Below are 22,537 nucleotides of genomic sequence, written 5' to 3'. Positions count from 1 at the left end.
AAGACCAGCACAAGAGACAACAGTGTACTTGGGAGGCTGGGCAGTGGGAAGGTCCAGAGGTTAGAGTAGTGACTCCTGCCAGCCCTCCCCCACAGCCTGGCCTTGGAATGAAAGGATGGAGGAGGTAAGAGTGTCTCACCTCCTCGGTAGTTGCCTCCTCCTCCACCACCGCCACCACCACCTCCTCCCCGGTTCTGAAAGCCTCCTCTGTTGCCTCCAGGGGGGCCTCGGTTGTCATAACGCTGGAAACCACCGCCGCCACCCCCACGGCCACGGAAGCCACCACCTCGGTTGTCAAAGCGCTTTTCTGGGGGTGGGCCGGCCTTGCGGCCTTCTTCATTGTACTGCCTCACCAGCTTGTCTGCTTCCTCTCGCTGGAGCTCGATGAACAGAACCTCATCCAGGAAGTCCCCAACATCAGGCAAAGTGAAGTTGGCTAGGAGGAAGTAAACAGGGAAAGCAGGTCAGCACCTTCTGACACCTGGCCCTCCTCATCCTCTGACAGAGCAGGAAGGTTGAAGGAATTCTAAAGTGAACAAGACGGGTTAAGACAAGACCCCTCAACGGCTTGGTGTGAACACTGGCAGGGGCTAACCAAGACTCTTTCCCTCCCTTTACCAAAGAGGACTTTGGGTCCCTCCACCCTCACCTCCAGGAGCTGTGGCAGCAAGTACAGCCACATCCCTCTTTCTTCCACTGTGGAGCAAACTGAGGCTTGCCCAACTGGTGGGTGCCAGAGGCGGGAGATGGTGCAGGCCTTTCAGCTTGGACTCTACACATACTTTTCTTCATGACACCCATCCTCATCAATCCTGAAAGTTCTTACCCAAACTGAGACCAGGAGCCTGTTCCCTCATTATGTGAGTGATGGGAGAGACAGAATAGAAACAGAGGAGACCAGAGAGGGAATCATCAGGAGCTGGGGTTGGGGGTGGGGCCCCAGGAGCCACTGGTTTCCTACCTTTCATTTCTAAGACTGCATGATCTGGGACATCTTTGCCTTCTTCGTCAGTTCTCTTTATTGTGCGGTCCTTTAGGTCCTCATCAGTTGGACAGATTACAATAGCTTTCCGCTGGAAGCCTTCAAATGGTCTCATTTTCCGTCTCTGGGCTGACCCATAAACATTTGTCTAAGGGTAGGTAAGAGGTGAGAAATGGGATATTCAGAGCTGTCTCTCCTGCAGGGCATTCATTATGTAGGGCAGTGCTGAGAAAGGTGTACTAGGGATCCTCCCAGCAGACTCAGGAAATAGCTCTTCTTCACTTTTTAGACCCATGTCCCAAATGAGGTGACTTAGGAAACACAAAGAGGTCGACTCGTAATAGCCGGGCTTTCCTTATTAATCCCATTTGTTACCGGCACTGCAGTTCACAAATCCTTCCCCTGTTCTCAAAGGATTATGTGCTTGCAGTAAAATATTCCATACAAGGTATAAAGCTTAAGGGAAGAACCTCTCCAACCACCCAGCATGGACCATACTTCCCAGAGTAACACTGGATTCGAATGTACACTTCTAGAAGTACTTATACCTTGCTTAGTATGAACGGGATTGCTACTGCATACACTCTTCTGAACTCATAATCCTCCTGCCTCAGCCTGAGTGCCAAGATTACAGTATTAGTTCTAAACGTCTCCCCGCCCCCCTCGGGGGGGGGGGGCGCGGGGGTTAACACAAGATCTATCATGAGACAGCCCTGGCTGTCCTGGAACTCACTGTGTAGACCAGGCCAGCCTCAAACTCAGCGATCCGCCTGCCTTTGCCTCCCAAGTACTGGGATTAAAGGCGTGTGCCACCGCTGACCAGTGTTTCTTTTAAACAGTTCATTAGTGGAAAGGACATAACCTACCAGTCTTTCTGACAATTGTGTAAACTGCTTCCATCAACACCTTAAACCTTCTCTCTTCTCTCCTCTCCAACACTGGCCTTAGCCACAAGTCTACTCATGGAGACTGACAAAGTGACAGCCTGTGCTTTTCCAAGGAGCAGCTGGCTACTGCTTTGTTTTCCTTCCTTGAGGCGGTAGGCAGCTGCCTCCTGGGCAGGCGCTGGCAGAATACACGCAATGACTGAGAGCAGCAATAACAACATCCAGTGACCAACACCCACCATGTGCCAGTCAAGTCCTTTGCCAGGACTGGGGAGGATGAACAGAAAGCAAGACAAGGTATGAGTGACAGCTATCAGACAGCAAACGCCTCCAAGAGAGGTGTAGCTTGGAGAGCCTGGCTCTATGTCAGAGCTTCAGCCTGCTACTCTGGATTTACTTGGTTTCTGGCCCTGAGAGGGCAAACAGTATGAAAGCCTCATGTTCACTACTGTGAAGATAGAATGAGTTTATGTCAACTGAAGCTCTGGGCCCTGGTTCACTTCCAGCACTCAACAGATATGAGCCACCACTGATAATGGGTGGGGTGCTGTGGATATTTATATCATGATGTTGAAGCAACCCAGACCAAAGGGAAAGGTTAAGCTGTTGCAGTCTCCCAAGTGGAAAAACAGTAGGCAGGCAGAAAGAGCACAGGCTTTGGAGAAGCTGCGTGATGAAATGCCAGCTGTGCCATTGAGAATCTGTGAGTCTGTAGACAAGTCCCCTAGTTAGTCTGAGCCTCAAACTGCATCTGAGAGATGGGATCACAATGCCCTCCTGCTGCCTCTGGTAAGGATTTGCAGATGTGAAATTTTGTGGCATGTGGCAGGGAAGGAAGCCAGCCACAGGGTGGATCTCAACATACGGCCAACAGGGCCAACAGTGATCTGAGAGGCTTCCCAATGCAACACCAGGATAAACTCAGCCTGAGGACAAGACAGTACAAGAGATCTTATTTCAGGAGGTCAGAGGCTGGGGCACCGTCACAGAGTGGTGGGAGATCCAAGCTGTGCGTGCAGCTGTTTGGTCCTAAACCAACGAGCTCCCTGGACTAAAGTACATGGCAGGCTGAACGTTCTTCCCTACTCCCAGAACTTAATAGTATTGCTGAAGGAAGCACAGCGATGGAGTAGAAGGCAGACACCGACATACTGTGGCCTTGAATAACAAATGACTTCAAGACAGAGATTATATATAGTTACAGGGGTAAAGCTAGGTCCCTCAGCACCTACACTAAAAGGGAAGCATCTGGCTTCCTTCAGCAATACTATTAAGTTTCCACCTGACACAAAAGCCAGAATGGGTAGTGGGCATTAGGATGTATGTGGCCCAGGCTATTTGCTGATTACTTGGTCCATTCATCTGGTGCCCACAAGTGGTCCTGCTCTTACTCCTCTAACCTGGGAGGCAAAGAGAAACACATTCTGGATATCTGCTATGGCACACTTGCCCTGTCAAAGTTCCAAAGGGACAAAGAGCAGTAACCCTCACAAAGGGGCCAATCTCTGTAGCTTTACAAGAGGGATGAGGGTAGAGTAGCCTGGACTCACAAGTGGCTGACCTTTGTCTGGGATGAGGTGTGACTCTAAGGCATGTCCTTAAGTGCTGAAGTACTGAGGAGTCCATTCTGGACAAGTTCTAAGAGTCTGTATCTCCCCTGCTGCTTCCTGGGCTTGGGGAAGGGAAGAAGAGCCATGCAAACACTCAGCTTTCCTGGAGGAAAGGAATGAACTTCTGGTGGCTGTTACCAAAGCAAACAATGAGGTCAGAGCCCTAGGGCGAGTCCTGCACTCTGTGGTCTCTGGGGGCTCTGGGGCTGTTGCCAGGAGACAAGAACAACAGGGAAGTCAGCCTTTCCAGTCTAGATTCACTACCCAGCTCCTGCTCCCCCAGTCCCCCAGTCCCCCAATGATGGAGGATGACAGCTCCAAGAGAGCAGCCAGGGCCTGTTCTCAAGCTGCAAACGACCTCTAACCTAGGCAGAAGGAAGGGAACATGGTAAGAGCGGGGGTTCTCAGACAGGATGTTTGATTAGTTCTGATGTGGGACAGTGAGGGCAGAGGACACAGCGGACACAGGTGGTAACTTCTGCTGACATTCTAAGTTCTTTCAAAAGGCCTACGGTCTAATCTGTCTGCTCTTTCTTGTCCTATTCAACAGGGCCAGTCTGGCAGCAGAAGTATAGGTGGGTTCCAGAGGAGCACATCTGGCAAAGAAAGCTTGTTTTGGGTTGAGTGAGGTGAATCCCAGCGGACGGAAGTACACACATAGGAAGAGGACTGGTCTGAGTGCCAGAAACCAAGCAGGCTTGAGGCTCTAGGGACAGTGGGGTGGAAGATAGAAACTTCCCTCCAGTGCCTGCTAACAAGAGGCAGTACTTCGGGGCTCTGCTCTAGCCCTAGGTTTGTGTCAAGAAAAAATGTGGCACCTGCCAACAGGGACAAGAGTGGGCCTAGAACCACAAGTTTTTTTGTTTTATTTTGAATCTAGGTCTCACAATGTAGTACTGGCTGGCCTGGAACTCAAAAGATCAGCTTGCCTCTGTCTCCTAAGTACTGGTATTATGGTATGCATCATCATGCTCAGCTAGAACAAAAGTGTGAGTGTGAGACTAAGTCAGAAAAGTAGTTGTATCCAGTCCTGACTGAGCAATGCCCAGCCTGGCCTAGGCCCTGACACACTCCTGGAAGGGTCCCATAGACTACAGCACCCAATTCCAGGTGGGTAAGACAACTTCATTATCACTTGGAACACACAGCTCCTGCTGTGTATTCCGTTTCAAGACCCTCTGATAGCCTAGGGACAGGCTAGAAACCTCATTCTATAACAGGGCCACCTGAAGCCACAAGGCTCCCCTGCTCCTCCTGGGGCTTTCAATAGCCAGGCATTCTTGGTCATGTTCCTCACCCCAACACCCTTGTACACATGACCAACCACCTGCTCTGAGGACAAGGCTCTGTCTGTTCTTCAATTCTCTTTACCCAGGTCTACCTTCTGAAAGATTTTCCTAGTTCCCACTACAGACCCAACTACCCAGCATCCTGCTACTTGGGAAGTTACCAGTACACAATCTTGCCCAACTTTAGGGCATGCTCCTTCCTTTATGAGGTCTTTGTTTCTCTTCTACTTTACCTCAATTTTTTTCCCTTGAGACAGGGTTTCTCTGGGCAGCCTCAGTTATCCTGGAACTTGCTCTGTAGACCAGGCTGGCCTCAAACGTGGAGATCTGCATGCCTCTGCCTCCCAGGTGCTAGGATGAATACCTCTATTTTTGATGTTCTAGATGTTTCTCTCTGATACCCATACAATCTGAAGAAGCTGCTGAAATCATTATGGGATGAGAGCTGTGCCTATCTAATACATTCTAGTGCGGGGCTGGGGCCTGGCAAAGGTACAATCTTGGCTGCTCAGTCTCACTAGGCTTGTACAGGTGAGTTCTCTTCCAAGAACAGACACGTCTGAGGCTGGCACATATAATAGGTACAGAAGAGCTAAACGTAGGGAGTATGACTTGGGCTGAGAGTCTGGGAACAGAGGTACTCCTATGCATTATCAGCGTAACCCTCACAGCAGAGGCTGTGGGCAATGCCAGGATCTGTTCTAAACCTTTGCTTACATTCATACAACATTCCCTTTCTCATAATCTGAATTTTCTGGAACATATTTTCAGAGTTGAGGCTAAAACAGGAAAAACTAGTAGCTTTAAACCCCTTTCTTGGCCTCCTTGATCTAGAGCTTCAGCCCCTGGCTGCAGCCTTGGGTTAACTAGAGAACCGTGTTCTTTACTTTGGAGAATGGTTGGCCTGGTTCATACAGCCTGATCTGCATTCCTTCTGCAAGGTCAGCAGGCTGAAGACCATAGGCAATCTAGTGCAGCCCTGGTCCTGACTCCAGCTCCAAACAAGCCAGCACCTGGTAAGAAGGCTGAGGACTCAGCTCTACTTTGTGCCTGACTAAACTGCAGGACAGAATGGCACACAGTATGCTGAGTGTGCTAATTTGACCAGCGAAATTAAAGAACAGGCAAATTCTTTCTGGGGACCCCAAAAGAGGAACCTTAGGGTATTAACACTCCCAGAACAGTAAGTCCAATTGGGTAAAGACAGACTAAAATCCCAAAAGAGCCGGGCGGTGGTGGCGCACGCCTTTAATCCCAGCACTCGGGAGGCAGAGCCAGGTGGATCTCTGTGAGTTCGAGGCCAGCCTGGGCTACCAAGTGAGTTCCAGGAAAAGGCGCAAAGCTACACAGAGAAACCCTGTCTTGAAAAACCAAAAAAAAAAAAAAAAAAGAAAAAAAAAAGAAAATAAAATCCCAAAAGAGCTTAACAAGGAGAGTAGGGCAAAGTGAGTTGGGGAGCAAGTGAAGACATAGTTTGATTGGAGAACACTTGTCCAGCATTTGTAAGGTCCTAGATTCAATTCCCAGTACAAAGAAGTCAAGGATCTCCAGAGAGAAGGTTGAGTGGACCTTTCTGACAGGACTGGACTAAAGAAAAAGTACACTAATATACTGTCCCCAACTGGTCTGTGAAGGATCTCAGTCCACGTGAAGGCATGGTTCCTAGAGATTTCCTTCTCAGCATGCCAACCACCAATGCTAGTTACCAGCTCTTTTCATGAGGCCTTTAAACTCAAAGTACCAAGCAGTCAGTCCACACGTATAGGAGGCACTTCAGCCAGGTTATACGGTGGGACTTTAAAGGGTGTCCTGCTTGTTTATTCTTAGGTGTCACCCCCTTCCTGCCCCCACACCCCCCACCCCCTTGAGAAGGGTTTCTTTGTGTAGCTTCAGAGTCTGTCCTGGAACTTGCTCTGTAGACCAGGCTGGCCTCCAACTCACAGAGATCTGCCTGCCTCTGCCTCTGCCTCTTCAGCGCTGGGATTAAAGGCATGCACCACCACTGTCTGGCTTACTTATAGGTTCTTAAGAGAGCATGAACGTAAGGTTTAACTACAGATCCAGAGACAAGCAAGTAAACACCCCCTTGCTGCTACTCCATAAAATCTACATGACAAATGTCAAGTACAAAGCTACATAGGCAACAAACATGTGGAACTCATTAGAGACAGGGATCCTAAGCTATTTTCAGCCACTCATTCTTTTGACAATGCCGAAACCATGCATATTTTTAATCCAAACTCAAAACTGACCAAACCTTAACTGAAATGTAGATAGAATACCATGAGTTAAACATGTGCTCTCCACTCATAAAAATGTGCCCAGCAGCTAGACCACCTCTATTCTACAGAGCAGGTAATGACATACACCAGCTGTCCTGAGATAGGTCCTGTGAAGGTGTGGGGCCAATAAGCTTTCCATTTTGCAAACTAGGATGCCGAGATCCACAGGATAAAGTTGGCTGTTCACAAATGCAGAGCTAGCCAGTAACAGAGTTGGAGTTCAAGCCCAGCCTATGAGGCTTAGAAATCTTTGCCTCTTGGAGAAATGGCTCAGTGGTTAAGAGCAGTGGTTGCTTTTCCAGAAGACCTGGGTTTGACTCCCAGCACCCACATGACAACTTACAACTGTCTGTAACTCCAGTTCCAGGGGGTCTGATGCCTCTTCTGGCCTGTGTGGAGCCAGGCATGCATGTAGCATACTGATACACACTCAGGCAAAACACCTACACACATAAATTTAAAAAAACAAAACAAAAAAACAAAACAAAAAAAACTATGCCTCTTTCATTTGCCTATGTTTGACTTTTGTCTAAGAATGAATGAATGAGCTAATATGTCTGGGTCGTGGCCCTAACCCCAGGTAGGGCTTAGAAAGCAATGTGAAGGGTCTATAGCTACACCTCGTGTATGGTGTTCCCCTGGCCAGCACAGCTGCTACAAAACATTATGGAGAAAGGAGAAAAGGAATGGGGGATTTCTCACGCAGTGACTAGGCCTCCTTCTCTCTCCCAAGGACCGCTGGTCACAAGTACCTGATCGAGAATGTAGTTGCGTTTCTTTCGGGCAGCGATCTGAATGAGGCGGTTGAGGCACTGAGTGGCCTGCTGGATCAGGACATCCCAGCGGCCAGCATAGTTCCGCTGCCGACGCAGGCCCATCACCTGTGGACAAGAGGTAATGAAAGGCAAGTGAACCTAGGTACTGGACAACACCCAAAAGCTGGGAGGTGGCCGGGTGGTGGTGGCGCACGCCTTTAATCCCAGCACTCGGGAGGCAGAGCCAGGCGGATCTCTGTGAGTTCGAGGCCAGCCTGGGCTACCAAGTGAGTCCCAGGAAAGGCGCAAAGCTACACAGAGAAACCCTGTCTCGAAAAACCAAAAAAAAAAAAAAAAAAAAGCTGGGAGGTGAGTAAAGTGAGCCATAGGTCATCCTTACCCGCATCTTATCCATGATGGCATTGGTACCCAGAATGTTGTACTTCTTAGAAGGGTTGGAGGCTGCATGTTTGATGGCCCATGTGGTCTTGCCGGCAGCAGGCAGGCCCACCATCATCAGAATCTACAAGAATAGGACAGGGAAGGGTGCTGTGAAACAGCAGCAGCATGTGGCATGGTGGCATAGTGCCACCTTGGCTTGATGGTGCCCATGATGATGACTCTGACCTCCTGGTTGCCTCTGGAAAATGGAAGCAATAGCATCTATCTCAGTGCTGCTGTTGGGAGTCAAAGACAAGGCTTGTCAGATTCTGAGTCTAGGATCTGGCATAGGTAAGCACTAAGTCACGTACCACCAATAGAGGTTATAGAATGATGACTTTTCCCAGCCTCTGGCAGGAGAAGATGTGACCTTGAACCATGGACAGGTATGGGAAAACTGTACAGTCTCAAAGAGTCTGAAAACTGGAACTGAGTTGTGCCCATGGGTCATGAATTCCATTTAATCTTTATATTTAGAATTCAACAAACACTACATGTAACCTAAATGCAGAATAAGGGGAATTAATCTTTTTTGAGGCCACTAATATGTTAAGTCAGGTGTGGTGGTACACACTTATAGTCCCAGCTACCAGGGAGGCTGAAGCAGAAGATGACAGGAGTCCAGGGAGTCTGAGGCCAACATGGATAATACAGCAAGACTGTCTCAAAGAAAGATGTATAGAGGGAGATTTTCATGCAGTAGGACACAGACCATAAATATGTAAAATGACAGGACAGCAAATTGTTTGCCACAAGATCTCAGTTATAAATGGAGAACATCAAAAACAGGATAAACTCCAAAATCCTCAGATAAATTTATCTATAAATGGTAGAATTATGGGAAATTTAAGATTTCTATACATTTCTTAATTTTTTAAAAAACAAATAAAAATGTTTATGAGAAATAAATAACTTAAAAAGAGAGAGAGAAATAAATATCCTTTTTTTTAAAAAAATGTGCATTGGTGTTTTGCCTGCATGAGGGTGTCAGGTACTCTGGAATTGGAGTTACAGACAGCTAGCTGTAAGCCACCAAGTGGGTGCTGGGAATTGAACCTAGGTTCTTAAAGAACAGCCAGTGCTCTTAACTACTGAGCCATCTCTCAATCCCTGAGAAATACATATCTTAAGAAAAAGAGCCACAACTACATCATCTGGTAGGCTAGAGTGGGACTGCTATGAATTCAAGGCCAGCCTGGGCTAGAGACCCTGGCTCATTAAAAACAAACAAACAGAGACAAGGATCGCCGGTACAGCTCTCCGAGCCACTTGTCATGTTCTAAGCCCTGAGTGAAAGGGTGGAACTGCTCAGCCTTCTCCAAGAACACTGGGTATCAGAGTATGTTGCTATCCGGTTCTGCTACGAGGAAACCTCTTTTCCCCAGACTCAGGCCTCACTGAAAAGTAGTGAAGTCACTTCCCTTTGGAACTTTTTTTTCAAAACTGCTTTTCAATTCCAATCTCAACCCCAAGGAGCTGGGACAAAGAAGTCACATGGCCAAGTTTATTCAAATTTCTGTCCCTTTCACTACATACAAGCTACTTAGTTTCCCTCCTCTACCTTGGATGGCTCTGGAGAGGCCACCAATTTAGTCTTCTGGTCCCACTTACCTCACATTCTGCTTTGCTCTTTGGTCCAATGGTGCCCCGGATCCGCTCACTGAGGGGAAGGTGCTGGATGAATGTGAACCCTGGGAGAATAGAACAGTAGGGCTCTGCCCTCTGCCCAAAGTTAAATTCCACAGCACAATTCTTCACCAGGACATGAGGGTAGAGGGCCTGACCCCCTAAGGCTTCTTTCTGGATTCGGAAGGCAATGCCCATCCACTTGCCATTCTTTGTAAAAGAAAGCTCCACATCACTTCCACATTCAAAATCCTAAGAGAAAAAGCCAAGGGTAAGCCGGTGTGATAGTGGACATCTGTAATCACAGTATCTGGAAGGCTGAGGCAGGAGCATGAATTTTAGACCAGTCTGGACTACATGAAGTCTTGTCTTAAGAACAAAACCACAAACAAATGCTAGGATACCAACTGTAATCTCTTAGCTTAAGGCACTGGGACTCACAAGAGAGTCAATGCAGGGAGTAAACAGCCGTTTTTCTGGACCCCAGTGCATTCTTCCTTGGTACTCACACACGTTAGGCAGCACCAGGCAAGGTTCAGTCACTTTACCCAAACCCTCTCTTTACCAAAGACCTTTAAGCTGGTAACATACCTGTCTTGTGCTTAGGATGAGATAAAAATGAATGCAAAGGTCATCTTGCCTTATCCCCCAAACAGACAGGGCAGCCCGTACAGATAGAGATGAAAGAAGCCAGACCTGGCACTTTTAACAGCTGAATCCAGCTCTAAAGATGTAGCCTCTTGTTCGTTCAATACACATTCCTAGAGTTCTCACATTGTCCCTGGTACATGAATGTGTTGATCTGGATTCCACTGAACTAAGGGGCCAATGGAGAATCCAACAAGGAGTCTCAGTATTGTAATTCAGGAAAACCTCCCACGGGTTTCTTAGAGGGAACTTATGTTAGGTCTCAATCAGTAGATGGAAATGAGCCACGTGCACAAACCTCGTGGTAAAAGAATACAGGCCAGGTACCCTGACACATAAAAGGCAAGTGAAAAGTAATCTCAGACACACAGGGACAGACTCATTTATTTATTTACTGAGTTGCTGAAATTTAGTGGGTCCTATTTTGTGGCCTTAAGCAAACTATTTTATCTTGTTACTCTATGGGGAAAAGGTATTTGTGGTATTTAATACACAGGGTCATCATAAGAATATGATAGGTTAGTGCATTCAACACACAGGAGATGCATGTTGGAACTGAGCTCTCACTACAAGCTGCCAGGCACTGTAGGTGTTGGAGGCTGTGCTGGAATTGTGGGGGAAGAGCCATGGCTCCTCCTTAGAGTGTGACAGGCTCTCCCAAGTTCCCTCTGGAGCTTAGAAGCATTGCTGATGGTGGAGCAGAGCACTGACTTGTTTTAAGCACAGTGGCCTGGCCAAAGCTGCTCCAGAAAGGTCCCTGTAGGTGCTGGAGAGGAGGTTATAGTTAAGCTTCAAAACTCAGGATGAGACAGCACACTGAAGCCAAGTATAAGTTCTAGTTTCTGACAAAATAGTACAGGATGTAGTATTCTTTCTGAGATTAGGAGACCACCTTAAATGTTCCCTTCAAAGACCAGTGGAGTATCCTTTTCTTATGGGACAAATGGTTCCCATCACCTTTGCTCTAGCATGGAAATGAATAATGTGGGTGTCGCCTGCCTTGGGCACCACCTTTTATTAGAAGAACCACCACAGGGCAAAGAAACCAGCACCCGCAGCTAACAGGCTCACCCACACAGTCCAAGGCAGGGTTGTTGATAGCACCTGCTGAAGACAGCTCAGTGCTGCCCTCTAGCTGCAGTAACTGTACTTCCTACTGTCGAAGGACTAAGCGGCTTTCCCCACTTGGAAAGCCGCTTAGTCCTTCCTCTTTGTCAAGAGATCCGGTACAAACACGGTTCCTGTTTCCTCCATCCTCATTTTTTATAGCCCCTTCAAATGCTCTGCTACAAACCTCTTTAAAGTTACGACATCCTCTAATAAAAGGGAATGGGATGAGGAACCTTTCTTTAAACAGAGCTGGATTTTATTAAGAAAGTTTGAATACAGGTTTATGTATGAATGTTAAGGAAGAGAAAGATGCTCAAGGAAAGAGAGGATGTGAACTGTCCAAGAGACGGCCCCTCGATGGTACAGTGGCTCACACCTGTAATCCCAGCACTTGAGAAGTAGAGGGAGGAACAGGAATTCAAGTGAGTTTGAGATCCTGTCTCAAAAACCAGATTAGGGCCGGGCAGCGGTGGCGCACGCCTTTAATCCCAGTACTCGGGAGGCAGAGCCAGGCAAATCTCTGCGAGTTCAAGGCCAGCCTGGTCTACAGAGCAAGATCCAGGACAGGCACCAAAACTACATGGAGAAACCCTGTCTCAAAAAACCCGAAACCAAACAAACAAAAAACAGGTTTGGTGGTGCAAGTCTTTAATCTCAGCACATGGAAGGCAGAGGCTGGTGGATCTTTGTGAGTCTCAGGCCAGCCTGCTCTTCATAGTGAGTTCCAGGCTAGCCAGGGCTACATAGTAAGACTCTGCTCCAAAAAAAAAAAAAAAAAAAAAGTACTCACTGCTGCTCTTGCAGACTGGACCACCTGGGCTCAGTTCCCTGTACCTACACAGCAGCTACAAACTGACTGTAACTCTAGTTCCAGAGGATCTAATGCCCTCTTCTGGCCTCCACAGGCACCGCATGCACTGCATGTACATGGTGTACAGACATACATGCAGGCAAAACATCCAGATACACAAAGTAAAGTAAATCTGGGCCCAGAAAGATGGCTCAGTGGTTAAGAGCACTTGTTTTTCTTGCAAAGAACAAAGGTTCAATTTCCATCACCCAAGTTCTAGCCTCCAGGGATACTGGGTACATACACAGTACACATACATACATTCATGCAAAACACTCATACACATAAAATAAAAACAACAACAACAAAAAGCTAAAAGCACCGAACACTCTCCTGAAATCTTTAAACTAGGCAGAGATGACCTGTCGGACACTGGATAGAAGCCTGGAGTTCCGTACCGCGCCACATGCCTGCAGAACATCATGCTGAATCAAGGGTTTGGAAAACATGGTCAGATACTAACGTCTTCAACCTGAAAGTGCGGTCCTAGTGGTAGCTGTCCATCAATAGTTGAAAATATGGGGCTGATGAGTTGTTAAGTAATGCTTACCAATAAAGCTTGAGGACCCAAGTTTGGATACCCAGGCCCTAGGTGGAAAGCATGTGGTGTGGTGGCATGTACCTGTAATCTCTAAGAGTGAGGAGGGGACAGGAAGATCCCTCAAGCTTGCGGACCAGCTAGCCTGGTCAGAATGTTGAGCTCCAGGTTGAATGAGACTGACCCTGTCTCAAAAAAGTAAGGTGGAATGTCAGGTTTGGTATCATATGCTTTTAATTCCAGGATTAGGGAGTCAAAGGCAGGGTAATCTTAGTCTTAGGCCAACCTGGACTACACAGTAAAACCCTGTCTTAAAGTATACACATGCATATTCCCACCCTCCACTACATACAACTTATAACCAGAAGTTAAGTTAGGAAGAAACACTACATATATAGTCCATAAGAACGCACAGATGTATGTCAAAGTGCTCACGTAAGCACAGCAAAAGCTGCTCCAACGGGGAAGAGACAACTGTATAGAGGTCCATACGGAGGGTTACAAAATGTCTCTGTGCAACCCTGGCAAGTGACAAAATGACAAGTATTTTCTTTGGCATTATCTCTATGTCTACCAGAAAAGAGCTATCAGGGAGCAACAGAAAGACCAGCTTCCTAAGGAGGGTACTCTGGCACCTTCGCCATAGTTGATAAATCCTAAGGAATAAGGCTCCATCAACAATGGTGGTGAAAACTAGAGACAATACAAAATAAGAGCCCCAATCCAAAAACAAAAAAAAAAAAAAAGTGCCTTTAGGTTTCTGTAGCCCTAGAAAAAAGATCTTAAGACACATAATTAAGCAAAAGGTAGAATAAATATGCCACCTTTTATGTTAAAGAAACAAAATAAATGTCCTCTCTCTTGTATTCATATTCACCCTAGAACAGGTGCTCCTATGTGCAGCTGGGACATATGAAACAATGGGTAGGGGGTAAGAGCTATACACTTTTATTGTTTCTCTTTTTAAATCACATGAATTAATTTTAAAAATGCTTGAGTTAGCTCCATATCACTTGTGTGGACACTGGAAGATTATCAGAATATACTATTAAATGGAAAAACTGTATTCAAGACTGTAGAATATAACCATCATTAATTTTTGTCTAAAAGTGTTTTATTAGAACAGCACGGTATGGTGGTTGCATGGCTTTGAGTCCCAGCACTGGGATGCAGAAGCAGGTGAATCTCTAAAAGATAGAGGTCACCCTAGTCTATATAATAAGCTCCCGGCCAGAGTTAGACTCTGCTTTAAAAAAATAAAACAAAGGTCATAAATGAGTTCCAGGAAAGCCTGTCTCTCTTTCTCTCTCTCATACACACGAAGGTCATACAATACCTAGGAAGGCTGGGAATCTGTTTCAGACTAAAGGAACCAAGACAGGGCAACAGAAAGTAACACATCCTGGTCAGCTCCCAACAACCTCCCAAAAAACTCAATTGCACTAAAACAAGCCAACGGGACAACTGACATAATTTCAATGTGGGCTGATGGCAGCTACACCTTTAACAGTAGTATATCAATCTCATATCTGGGAACCAGTTAAGATGGCAGACTTAAATATACATGAAATATTAAGGATAGGAATGTAGCCTACTCTCAAATGGGTCGAATACACACACACACACACACACACACACACACACACACACAAACACACATACAGTGCAAAAGTGGTAAAAGGTCCTAAAAATTCTTTATTCTTATTTTTCTAAAGTTTTTGTTTTGTTTTGGGAGTGATGGAGTCTTTTTCCTTTGTGTTTTTACTTATTTTTATTGTGGTAGTGGTGCATGCCTTTAATTCTAACACTTGGGAGGCAGAGGCAGGCAGATCTCTGAATACGAGGCCAATCTGTTCTACAGTGTGAGTTCAGGACAGCCAGGGCTACACAAAGAAACCCTGTCTCAAGAAAAATGAAACCCGAAAATTTTACTGATTTTTTTTTTTTTTGGAGTCTCATGTAGTCCAGGCTAATCTTAAACTTACTATGTAGCTGAGGATGAACTTGAACTCGGGGTCCTCCTGTCTCTACTCTCTGAGAGCTAGAATTATAGGCATCACTGCACCCAGTTTCATGCAGTGATGAAGACTGAACCCAGGCCTCTACATACTCAACAAGCATTATCTACTGAGCTGCTTCCCCAGTGCCTCAAAGTTTGAAACAATTTTCCAAGCTAAAAAAAAGAACTTTCTTTTAAAAAGGAGTTATGTGAACAAATAAGCACAGAAGATAAGACCCTGAGGATGTAGCCTCTGGGCAGTCCCTTTCTCTGGGAACTCATGACACAGTACACAAGGCTGCTGTGTGTTCACAATGCTAACTGTACAAAGGGGTGCTACCGAGCACTTACTATGTGCCACCTATTATTCTAAGTGTTTGGAATGGGTTAAAACTCAACACAAAAGAGGTAAGTACAAAGATTCTTATTTGGAGGAGACTAACAGGGAAGTTGTCCAGGGCTATGAGCCTAAGACCAACAACAACTAAGCTCAGCAAGTCTGGCTCCAGAGCCTAAAGCTACCACCCAATCAGTGACTGCTGGTTACTGCTCTCCAGAACTAATGCAGCAGCAAAGGCTTCCTCTAGCTTCTGCTTCCGCTCTGTCAGAGGGCAGTGCATGATAGGAAGTCAGCTCAACTAAGGTCAGTTCAAAAAACAATTTGGAAAATAAGGTGATGCCAACGGGGGCCAAAAGCTAACACAATGCCTTTGAAAGCAGACTGGCTATTTCCCAACACAGGGAAGAAATTCTCAAGTTTGATTAAAAGGTCACTGTGGTAACCAGACAGAGGGAGTTGTGTACACTTGAAGTCCTCAAATCTTCATGGTACCACAGTCAGCTCTGCATAAAGACAAGAAGGGAAAGGATGGCAGAATCTCACACAAATCAGTAATCCCTACTCTGGAGGAGACAATATCAAACCATCAGAGAAAATAACATGGATAGAGTGGCTGGATTAGCATAGACAACAATACAGGTATCCTGAAAAAGTCTACATCAGGCACCTGGCCCTGCCAATTCCCACAGGCTGCCAGCACTCACCGCAAAGCAGCCAATCACATCGTTCTCTGCAAATTTGTCTCCGTAGTTTTCAAAGCGGCTATTGGTAGACTTCTTCCCTGTGCCTCCATAACCATAGGAAAAAGGCTCTTCACCTGAAGGAAGGCACAGGCAGGTTAAATCTCTGATGGACACAACACCTTCACAGCTGCCACAGTCATTGCCCTTACTATTTTGAGACAGTCTCACAGTATAACCTGACTGTCCTGGAACTCACTCTGTAGGCCACAGAAGTCCACCTGCCTCTGCCTCCTGAGTGCTGGGATTAAAGGTGTGTGACACCGTGTCTGGCCACTACCACCATTTTAAAACTAAGACAAAGATAAAATGAGATGACTAATTCTTTTTTTTTTTTCCCCCTCAAATTAAGTACTGCAGAATGTCCCGGCTGGCCTTACATCCTCAATCCTTCCGGATAGCCAGGACTTAGTTTATCTCTGCACCTGGCTCTGACCTAGGATTCTTTTGTTTTGTTTTGTTGAGATTGGGTCTCATGTAGCCCCAGCTTGACTCAAACTTATTATGGAGTCAGGTCTGTCCTCAAACTCTGATCCTTCTGCTTCCACACCCCAAAAGTTGAGATTTCAAGTGTGTGCCACCACTCCTGAACTGATTCTTCTTTTACAGACTTTTAAACATTATTTTTAACCCATGTATATGTGTGTGTGCGCACCTGCCTGCATTTATGTGTACCATGTGGGTCCAGGTGCCTGGAGGTGGTGTTATAGGTGGTTGTGAGCTGCCTGATACAGGGGCTGGGAACCAAACCTAGGTCCTCTGTAAGAGCAACAAGCACTGCAATGCCGCACGCCCCTCCCCCGCCCCCCCCCCCAGGGTTTCTCTGTCCTGGAACTTGCTCTGTAAACCAGGCTAGCCTCGAACTCAAGAGATCAGCCTGCCTCTGCCTCCCAAATGCTGTGATTAAAGGCAGGCTCCATCATCACCAGGCTTACACTCTTCTTTTTTTAAGGATGCAAACGATTTTTTAAAAAAAGATTTTTTTTGGACGGATGGAGGGGGTTTGAGACAGGGTTTCTCTGTGTAGCTCTGGCTGTCCTGGAACTCACTCTGTTGACCAGGCTGGCCTCGAACTCGGAGATTTGCCTGCCTCTGCCTCCCGAGTGCTGGGACTAAAGGTGTGCGCCACCACCACCATCTGACTCAGATTTACTCATTTTTACATGCATGGATGTTTTGCCTACATGTACGTCTATATAAGGGTGCCAGATGGAATTAGGAGTTACAGACAGTGTGAGCCAACATGTGGTGCTAGCAATTGAACCCGGATCCTCTAGAAGAGCAGCCAGTGCTCTTAACTGCTAAGCCATCTCTCCAGTCCCTCTACCTATGATTCGTAAATAAAGAATGCTGCTACATATAAAAATAAAAAATAGCAGTTATTAGTATTATGTATGAATGGGCATGTACAGGGAGGTCAGGTGACAATCTTGCAGAGCCAGTTTTCTTCTTCCATTTTTACATAGGTCTCAAGGACTGAACACAGGTCTTCAGGCTTCTGTACCAAGTACTCTTACTGGTTGAGCCACCTCACCAGCCCTTACAGCCCTTAACTTGATAGATCTTGTTGTGTGTGTGTGTGGTGTTGAGGATTAACCTAACATATCTACTTTTAAGGATTTGTCTAAAGTTGTCAAGTAATTACAAGAACAGGAATTCAAGCAAAAAGATGCAATTAATTTAAATGAGCTACAAAAGGAAACCCGTTAAATAAATACAATAGGGTCGGGATGTAGCTCAGTGGTAAGAGTTTTTGTGAGGCCTTGGGCTCAACTCCCAGCACCCACTACAGAACAAAAAATAAAAAAGTTATAAGATAGAAAATTATGCATTGGCTAAGAAACCATACTTACTTTCAATATTTGGCCCATTATATATTAGAAGAAACTAGACTATATAAACTTCATAGCATGACCCAGTTTGAGTACGTACAAAAACCAAAAGGAACGTCCAGAAAATTGCAGATTGTTACCGAGCCCCAGCACCTTATGAAAATTCAATCGCTCAGCAAGCAGCTCCTGCTTCTCTGCCAGTGAACCTCACTGTCTCAGCTGCTTCTGCTTTTACTCTAGTTTCTACTCTGGACAGAAAGTTCATAAAAACTTAGCAGGCCTAAGAATTTATTTCAGTATGGTGGAAACAGTTCTCTGAATTTACTCTGAAAGAGCCGTTCTGTGACAAGTCCTCGAGTCCGGCAGTGAACACGATCATCAGCCGCACCCGTCTCCAGTCCAGGGTAGACGTTCTCAGTCCAATACTGGGAAGAGCAGTTTAGGAGCCCCGAGAATCCAGGGGCAGGGTGATCACTCTATACTGAGGACTGCCTGGCTGACCTTCTTACCTAGCTGAGTGCTGCAAGAGTCCAAGGACCAACCAATACGGACAACGTGGGGGTCAGGCTCTGTAGATGGAAGGTGCTTCACGGAGATTTCCTCATTGATCTGAGGACAGAACACAAGAAGGCTCAGCATTGTCTCAAAGCTGCTGGATTATCAGGCAAAGTAGGAGGTAAGTGTATCAGGCAATAAACAGTGATGGTGCTTCATGCTTGTAATCTCAGCACTTAGGAGGCAGAGGCAGGACAGCCACAAACTCGAGACCAGCTTCAGTACACAGTGAGGCGTGAGGCCAGCCTGGGCCAATGATATCCTGCCTAGATAAGACAGACAGACAAAAAGAGAACTAAAACAAACAAACAAACAACTTGGTTGCTGGAAGAGGAACTCATGCAGCTCCCAAGAGCCTGTTGTGATGGCAGGGACTCTCTTTTTTTTTTTTTTTTGGCAGGGACTCTTAAGGTGCCACAGAGAATGCTTCCAAACACCCCGCCCTCCTTTTCAATTTTAATACTTGCTGCAGGGGAAATAAACTTCCACTGGACAAAGCACTCGCCTAGCATGAATGAGGCTGTGCGCTGGATCCCTAGCATCATAAAAACAAGACAGTAAGTGCACACACCTTGTAACCATGCACCTCTAGATCATCCCTAGGTCTTAGGTGCCCAAGTATGTACAGTGTGGGTTTGGAAGGACACTGAGTGGAACAATTTTTAATAAAAGCCAGAAAGAAAAAGAACAATAAGGAACCAAGTACATTATGGTCCAATGAAGCCACAAAACCAATTAAAAAGATGAGTATATAAAAACATCCAAGACACAATAGCAAGTAACAGAAGCAAGGAAACAACAGCACACTTTTTGTTTTGTTTTTCGAGACAGGATTTCTCTGTGTAACAGTCCTGGATCTCACTTTGTAGACCAGGCTGCCGATAGCACACTTAACATCCCTGTTGACCCTCTCTCCCTCTAAACTCCCTTTAAAGGGAAGGAATAGGGTGGGAGCACAGGAGCATGTCTACTTTTTAATTCCATACTCTGTACTACCTAATTACATCACAGTGGCTGCCTGGTATCCCTATCTACCAGAACTGGTCTATAGCTTTAGAAAGATACCACATTCCACTGACTTGCAGACATTTTTCATCTCTCTCTGTGAAAGAACAGTTCATCTTACAATCCACAGAAGAAAGCCACGTAGTTTGACAGTATTTCTTTTAACTGGCACATTAAATACCGTGTCAGTCAGTAAACTAAACCTGTCTCGGCTGCACCTCTAGCCTGGGGTATCAGAGTACTTATTCATGGTAACAATGTGAGGATTGACGGAGATAATCCACACAAAGACCCCAGCACTGATACTGTGTGTGAAGGGCTCTACAGATACTATCATAAATAAGTTTGGATATACAAAGAATACACAATTTTTTTCTCCAGTGCTAGGGGTGGAAGTCATTTCCTTGAGCATTATTCCCCGTGCCCAAAAGACTGCTAGTATATGTGATCTTGGGGGAGGCACACAGAAAGGACATGCTAATAACTTTTGCCTTTTAATTCTACAATCTGCAAGTTGCCAACTCTTTTTTTTAAGATGTATTTCTTCATTATGTGTACAGTGGTTCTGCCTGCATGTATGCCTGCACTCCAGAAGAGGGCACCAGATTTCATTATAGATGGTTGTGAGCCACCATGTGATTGCTGGGAATTGAACTCGTGACCTTTGGAAGAACAGCTAGTGCTCTTAACTTCTGAGCCATCTCTCCAGCCCAAGTTGCCAACTCTTGTTCCACAGGAACAAACACTATTGTCATCAACTTGACATAGAACTTTGGTAACGGCCAATGCAGGCAGCTCTCTCTTTGCCCTGCTCTCTCTCTAGCTTCCCTTTAAAGTAGTGGTATCTGAGTCCACTGTCCTTTTTAAAACCACACCCATGGAGATTATGTATGAGTGTACACCATGGTCAAAAGGACAACTTTTGGTTGCTGATCCTCTCCTTCTACCATGTGGGTAAGGGGACTGACTGCAGGTTGTCAGGTGTGGCTGCAAGTGCCCTCACCTGCTGAGCCATCTCCCCGGCCCCAGAACCCATTCTTTCTCTGAGACAACCCATTTGGCCATTTTACAAACAGCACCATTACTGTTTGGCTTTGTATTACCTGATGCAAATCCCACCATAGAAAAGAATGATTGTCTACCTTTTCTGAGATAGTGAGGCTGTCTGTGATAGTTCATCATATTTTTGTTTGCTTGGGCATTGTCTAAGCTCAATCTAGTATCTTGCAGTCACGGCTCTGATGAAGGTGGCTGGTGACAGGCTACTCCAGAGGACAGACCTGCTTTCTGTCTTGTCTATCTTTCCCACTCACCTTCATTTCAAAACATACACGCCCCCTTCTGACCCCATAGCTGGCACGGGCTCCTGACCACAGGTACGCAAAGCCCTCGATCGTCAGCGGATAGCCGCTACTCCGGTCTCGGGCCACTTTGAAGTGCAGGTCGCAGTTATCTGTGGAGGAAAACCCCAGAAAATTGACTGTTGTTTGGGGTTCAAGGATAGGCTTCAGGAAGTCCCTCAGAAATTGTAGTGATTACCTTTGAAGGGAATGTGTCACAGCCTAAGGAGAGTGTCAACAACCTCACAAATTCAAACTGAGATTTTAAGATATTGAGGTTTACTCCCAGCACTATACACATTAACCTCCTCCCAGTGCTGACTGTTTAAGAGCAGATTTCTGTTGCTAGCTGTGGTATGAACATCTGACCTGAACCACACCTGCCATCCAGGTGTAGCACAGGTGGTCACGTCCCATCTCATGCATAGTGCCAACTCTGTAAAAGCCAGTCACAACTTCAGGGAATCCTTTCCTTACCACCTTGCCCCCAAGGTGCTCTCATTTCTTGGCAGGCTGAACACTACTGTCAATACATCAGCATTTAATCATGTGCTGCCCTGTGGACCACTGCTACCCAACACTTTTAAAAATGGTTAGTTGTCTTTGATAGCTTGTGAGAGAAGAGAATGTCTGTGTCTTTATCCCTCACCAAAACACAAAGCCAGCACTCTATAAATATGAGCTACGTAATGAAATACCTGTGTTGATAAAGTACATTGTTCCTAGAGCCGAGTAGGCTGCTGGATATATGTGAAAACAGACTCACTGGCTCTACCATGTATTGACTTCAGTGGCCCAATCCCTCCATAATCATCTCTCAGAGTGTCAGATGCATAGTCAAGGTGAAAGCCACTTAGTGCACTGGAGGACAAAGTGGCATTGGTTTCACTCGGAACGTGAGCAGCTGATGGAAACTGGCAAGTCAGTTATCAAAGAGTTAAGTTTCCCTAGCAGCACTCAGATTCCTGATTAGAGACAAACCCCTTGTGCACACAGGGTGGTAGAGGGTTTTCATACTCCTTTTGGGACCTTATCCCCGGAGTCTCGCTGCACATCCAGAGGTAGGAAGGCCACATTGCTCCTCTTTTTGGAAGCAGGGAGAAGTAGAACAGCTTGCCTAGGACCCATCAGCTACACTTAGGAGTAGGCCTGTCTCCACACTAATGCCCTGGTCTAGAGCTGTGCTGGGGCTCATGGATGGAACAGTGGCTCTGGATGGTGCTAGAAAGGGATGGTGGAGATCCAAAGATGGCTTTGCAGCACAGACTGCAAGAAGGTCGCATCAGATGGGCACTTTCAGGACTCACATGTGTCAATGGCAACGAGAGTGTCATCAAAGTCATCTTCATCCTCTTCAGCAGGAGGCTGAGGAGAACGGCCCCTGTGTTGGAAAGAGGGGTAAGTCATGAAATAGTTGGAGATATGTGAATAAAATTTTTGCTGAGATTTACAAGTGGCTCACAGCTACTTTCTGGATCACCATTTCTTCCCAGGTGCTACCAGATACCTGCCAAGGGCAGTGAGTATTAACTCCCAACGTAAGAAAAGGACAAAGGACTGCTCTGTATAAAGAAGGGCAGCAGAATCAATCATTCAAGGAGCTTTTTCAGATCTTTCTCTCACACCCTAAGATTCTAACCCATACTCTGCACTGTGTGAACTGCTGCCCTCACTGAGTATTGCTGAGGGGAGGCCACAGTACTCAAGC

General features: G+C 46.1%; 1 protein-coding gene across 1 annotated transcript in view; it reads right to left on the bottom strand.

The window, feature by feature from the left end:
- Positions 1–22,537, bottom strand: part of Hnrnpul1 (heterogeneous nuclear ribonucleoprotein U like 1) — a 36,297-nt gene that overhangs the window by 4,827 nt on the left and 8,933 nt on the right. The window contains exons 4-12 of the mRNA XM_059279820.1: positions 22,137–22,210; positions 20,803–20,942; positions 18,439–18,538; positions 16,062–16,174; positions 9,858–10,124; positions 8,206–8,328; positions 7,803–7,931; positions 962–1,130; positions 140–436 (exon numbers count right to left, since the gene is read on the bottom strand). Coding sequence (XP_059135803.1) covers positions 140–436; positions 962–1,130; positions 7,803–7,931; positions 8,206–8,328; positions 9,858–10,124; positions 16,062–16,174; positions 18,439–18,538; positions 20,803–20,942; positions 22,137–22,210 — 1,412 coding nt within the window. The remainder of the gene's footprint in view (positions 1–139; positions 437–961; positions 1,131–7,802; positions 7,932–8,205; positions 8,329–9,857; positions 10,125–16,061; positions 16,175–18,438; positions 18,539–20,802; positions 20,943–22,136; positions 22,211–22,537) is intronic.

Source organism: Peromyscus eremicus, chromosome 1 (assembly GCF_949786415.1).
Source record: "Peromyscus eremicus chromosome 1, PerEre_H2_v1, whole genome shotgun sequence".
NCBI lineage: Eukaryota > Metazoa > Chordata > Mammalia > Rodentia > Cricetidae > Peromyscus > Peromyscus eremicus.
The sequence above is the reverse complement of the archived record's forward strand: the minus strand, read 5'-3'. Positions and strand labels throughout refer to the sequence as shown.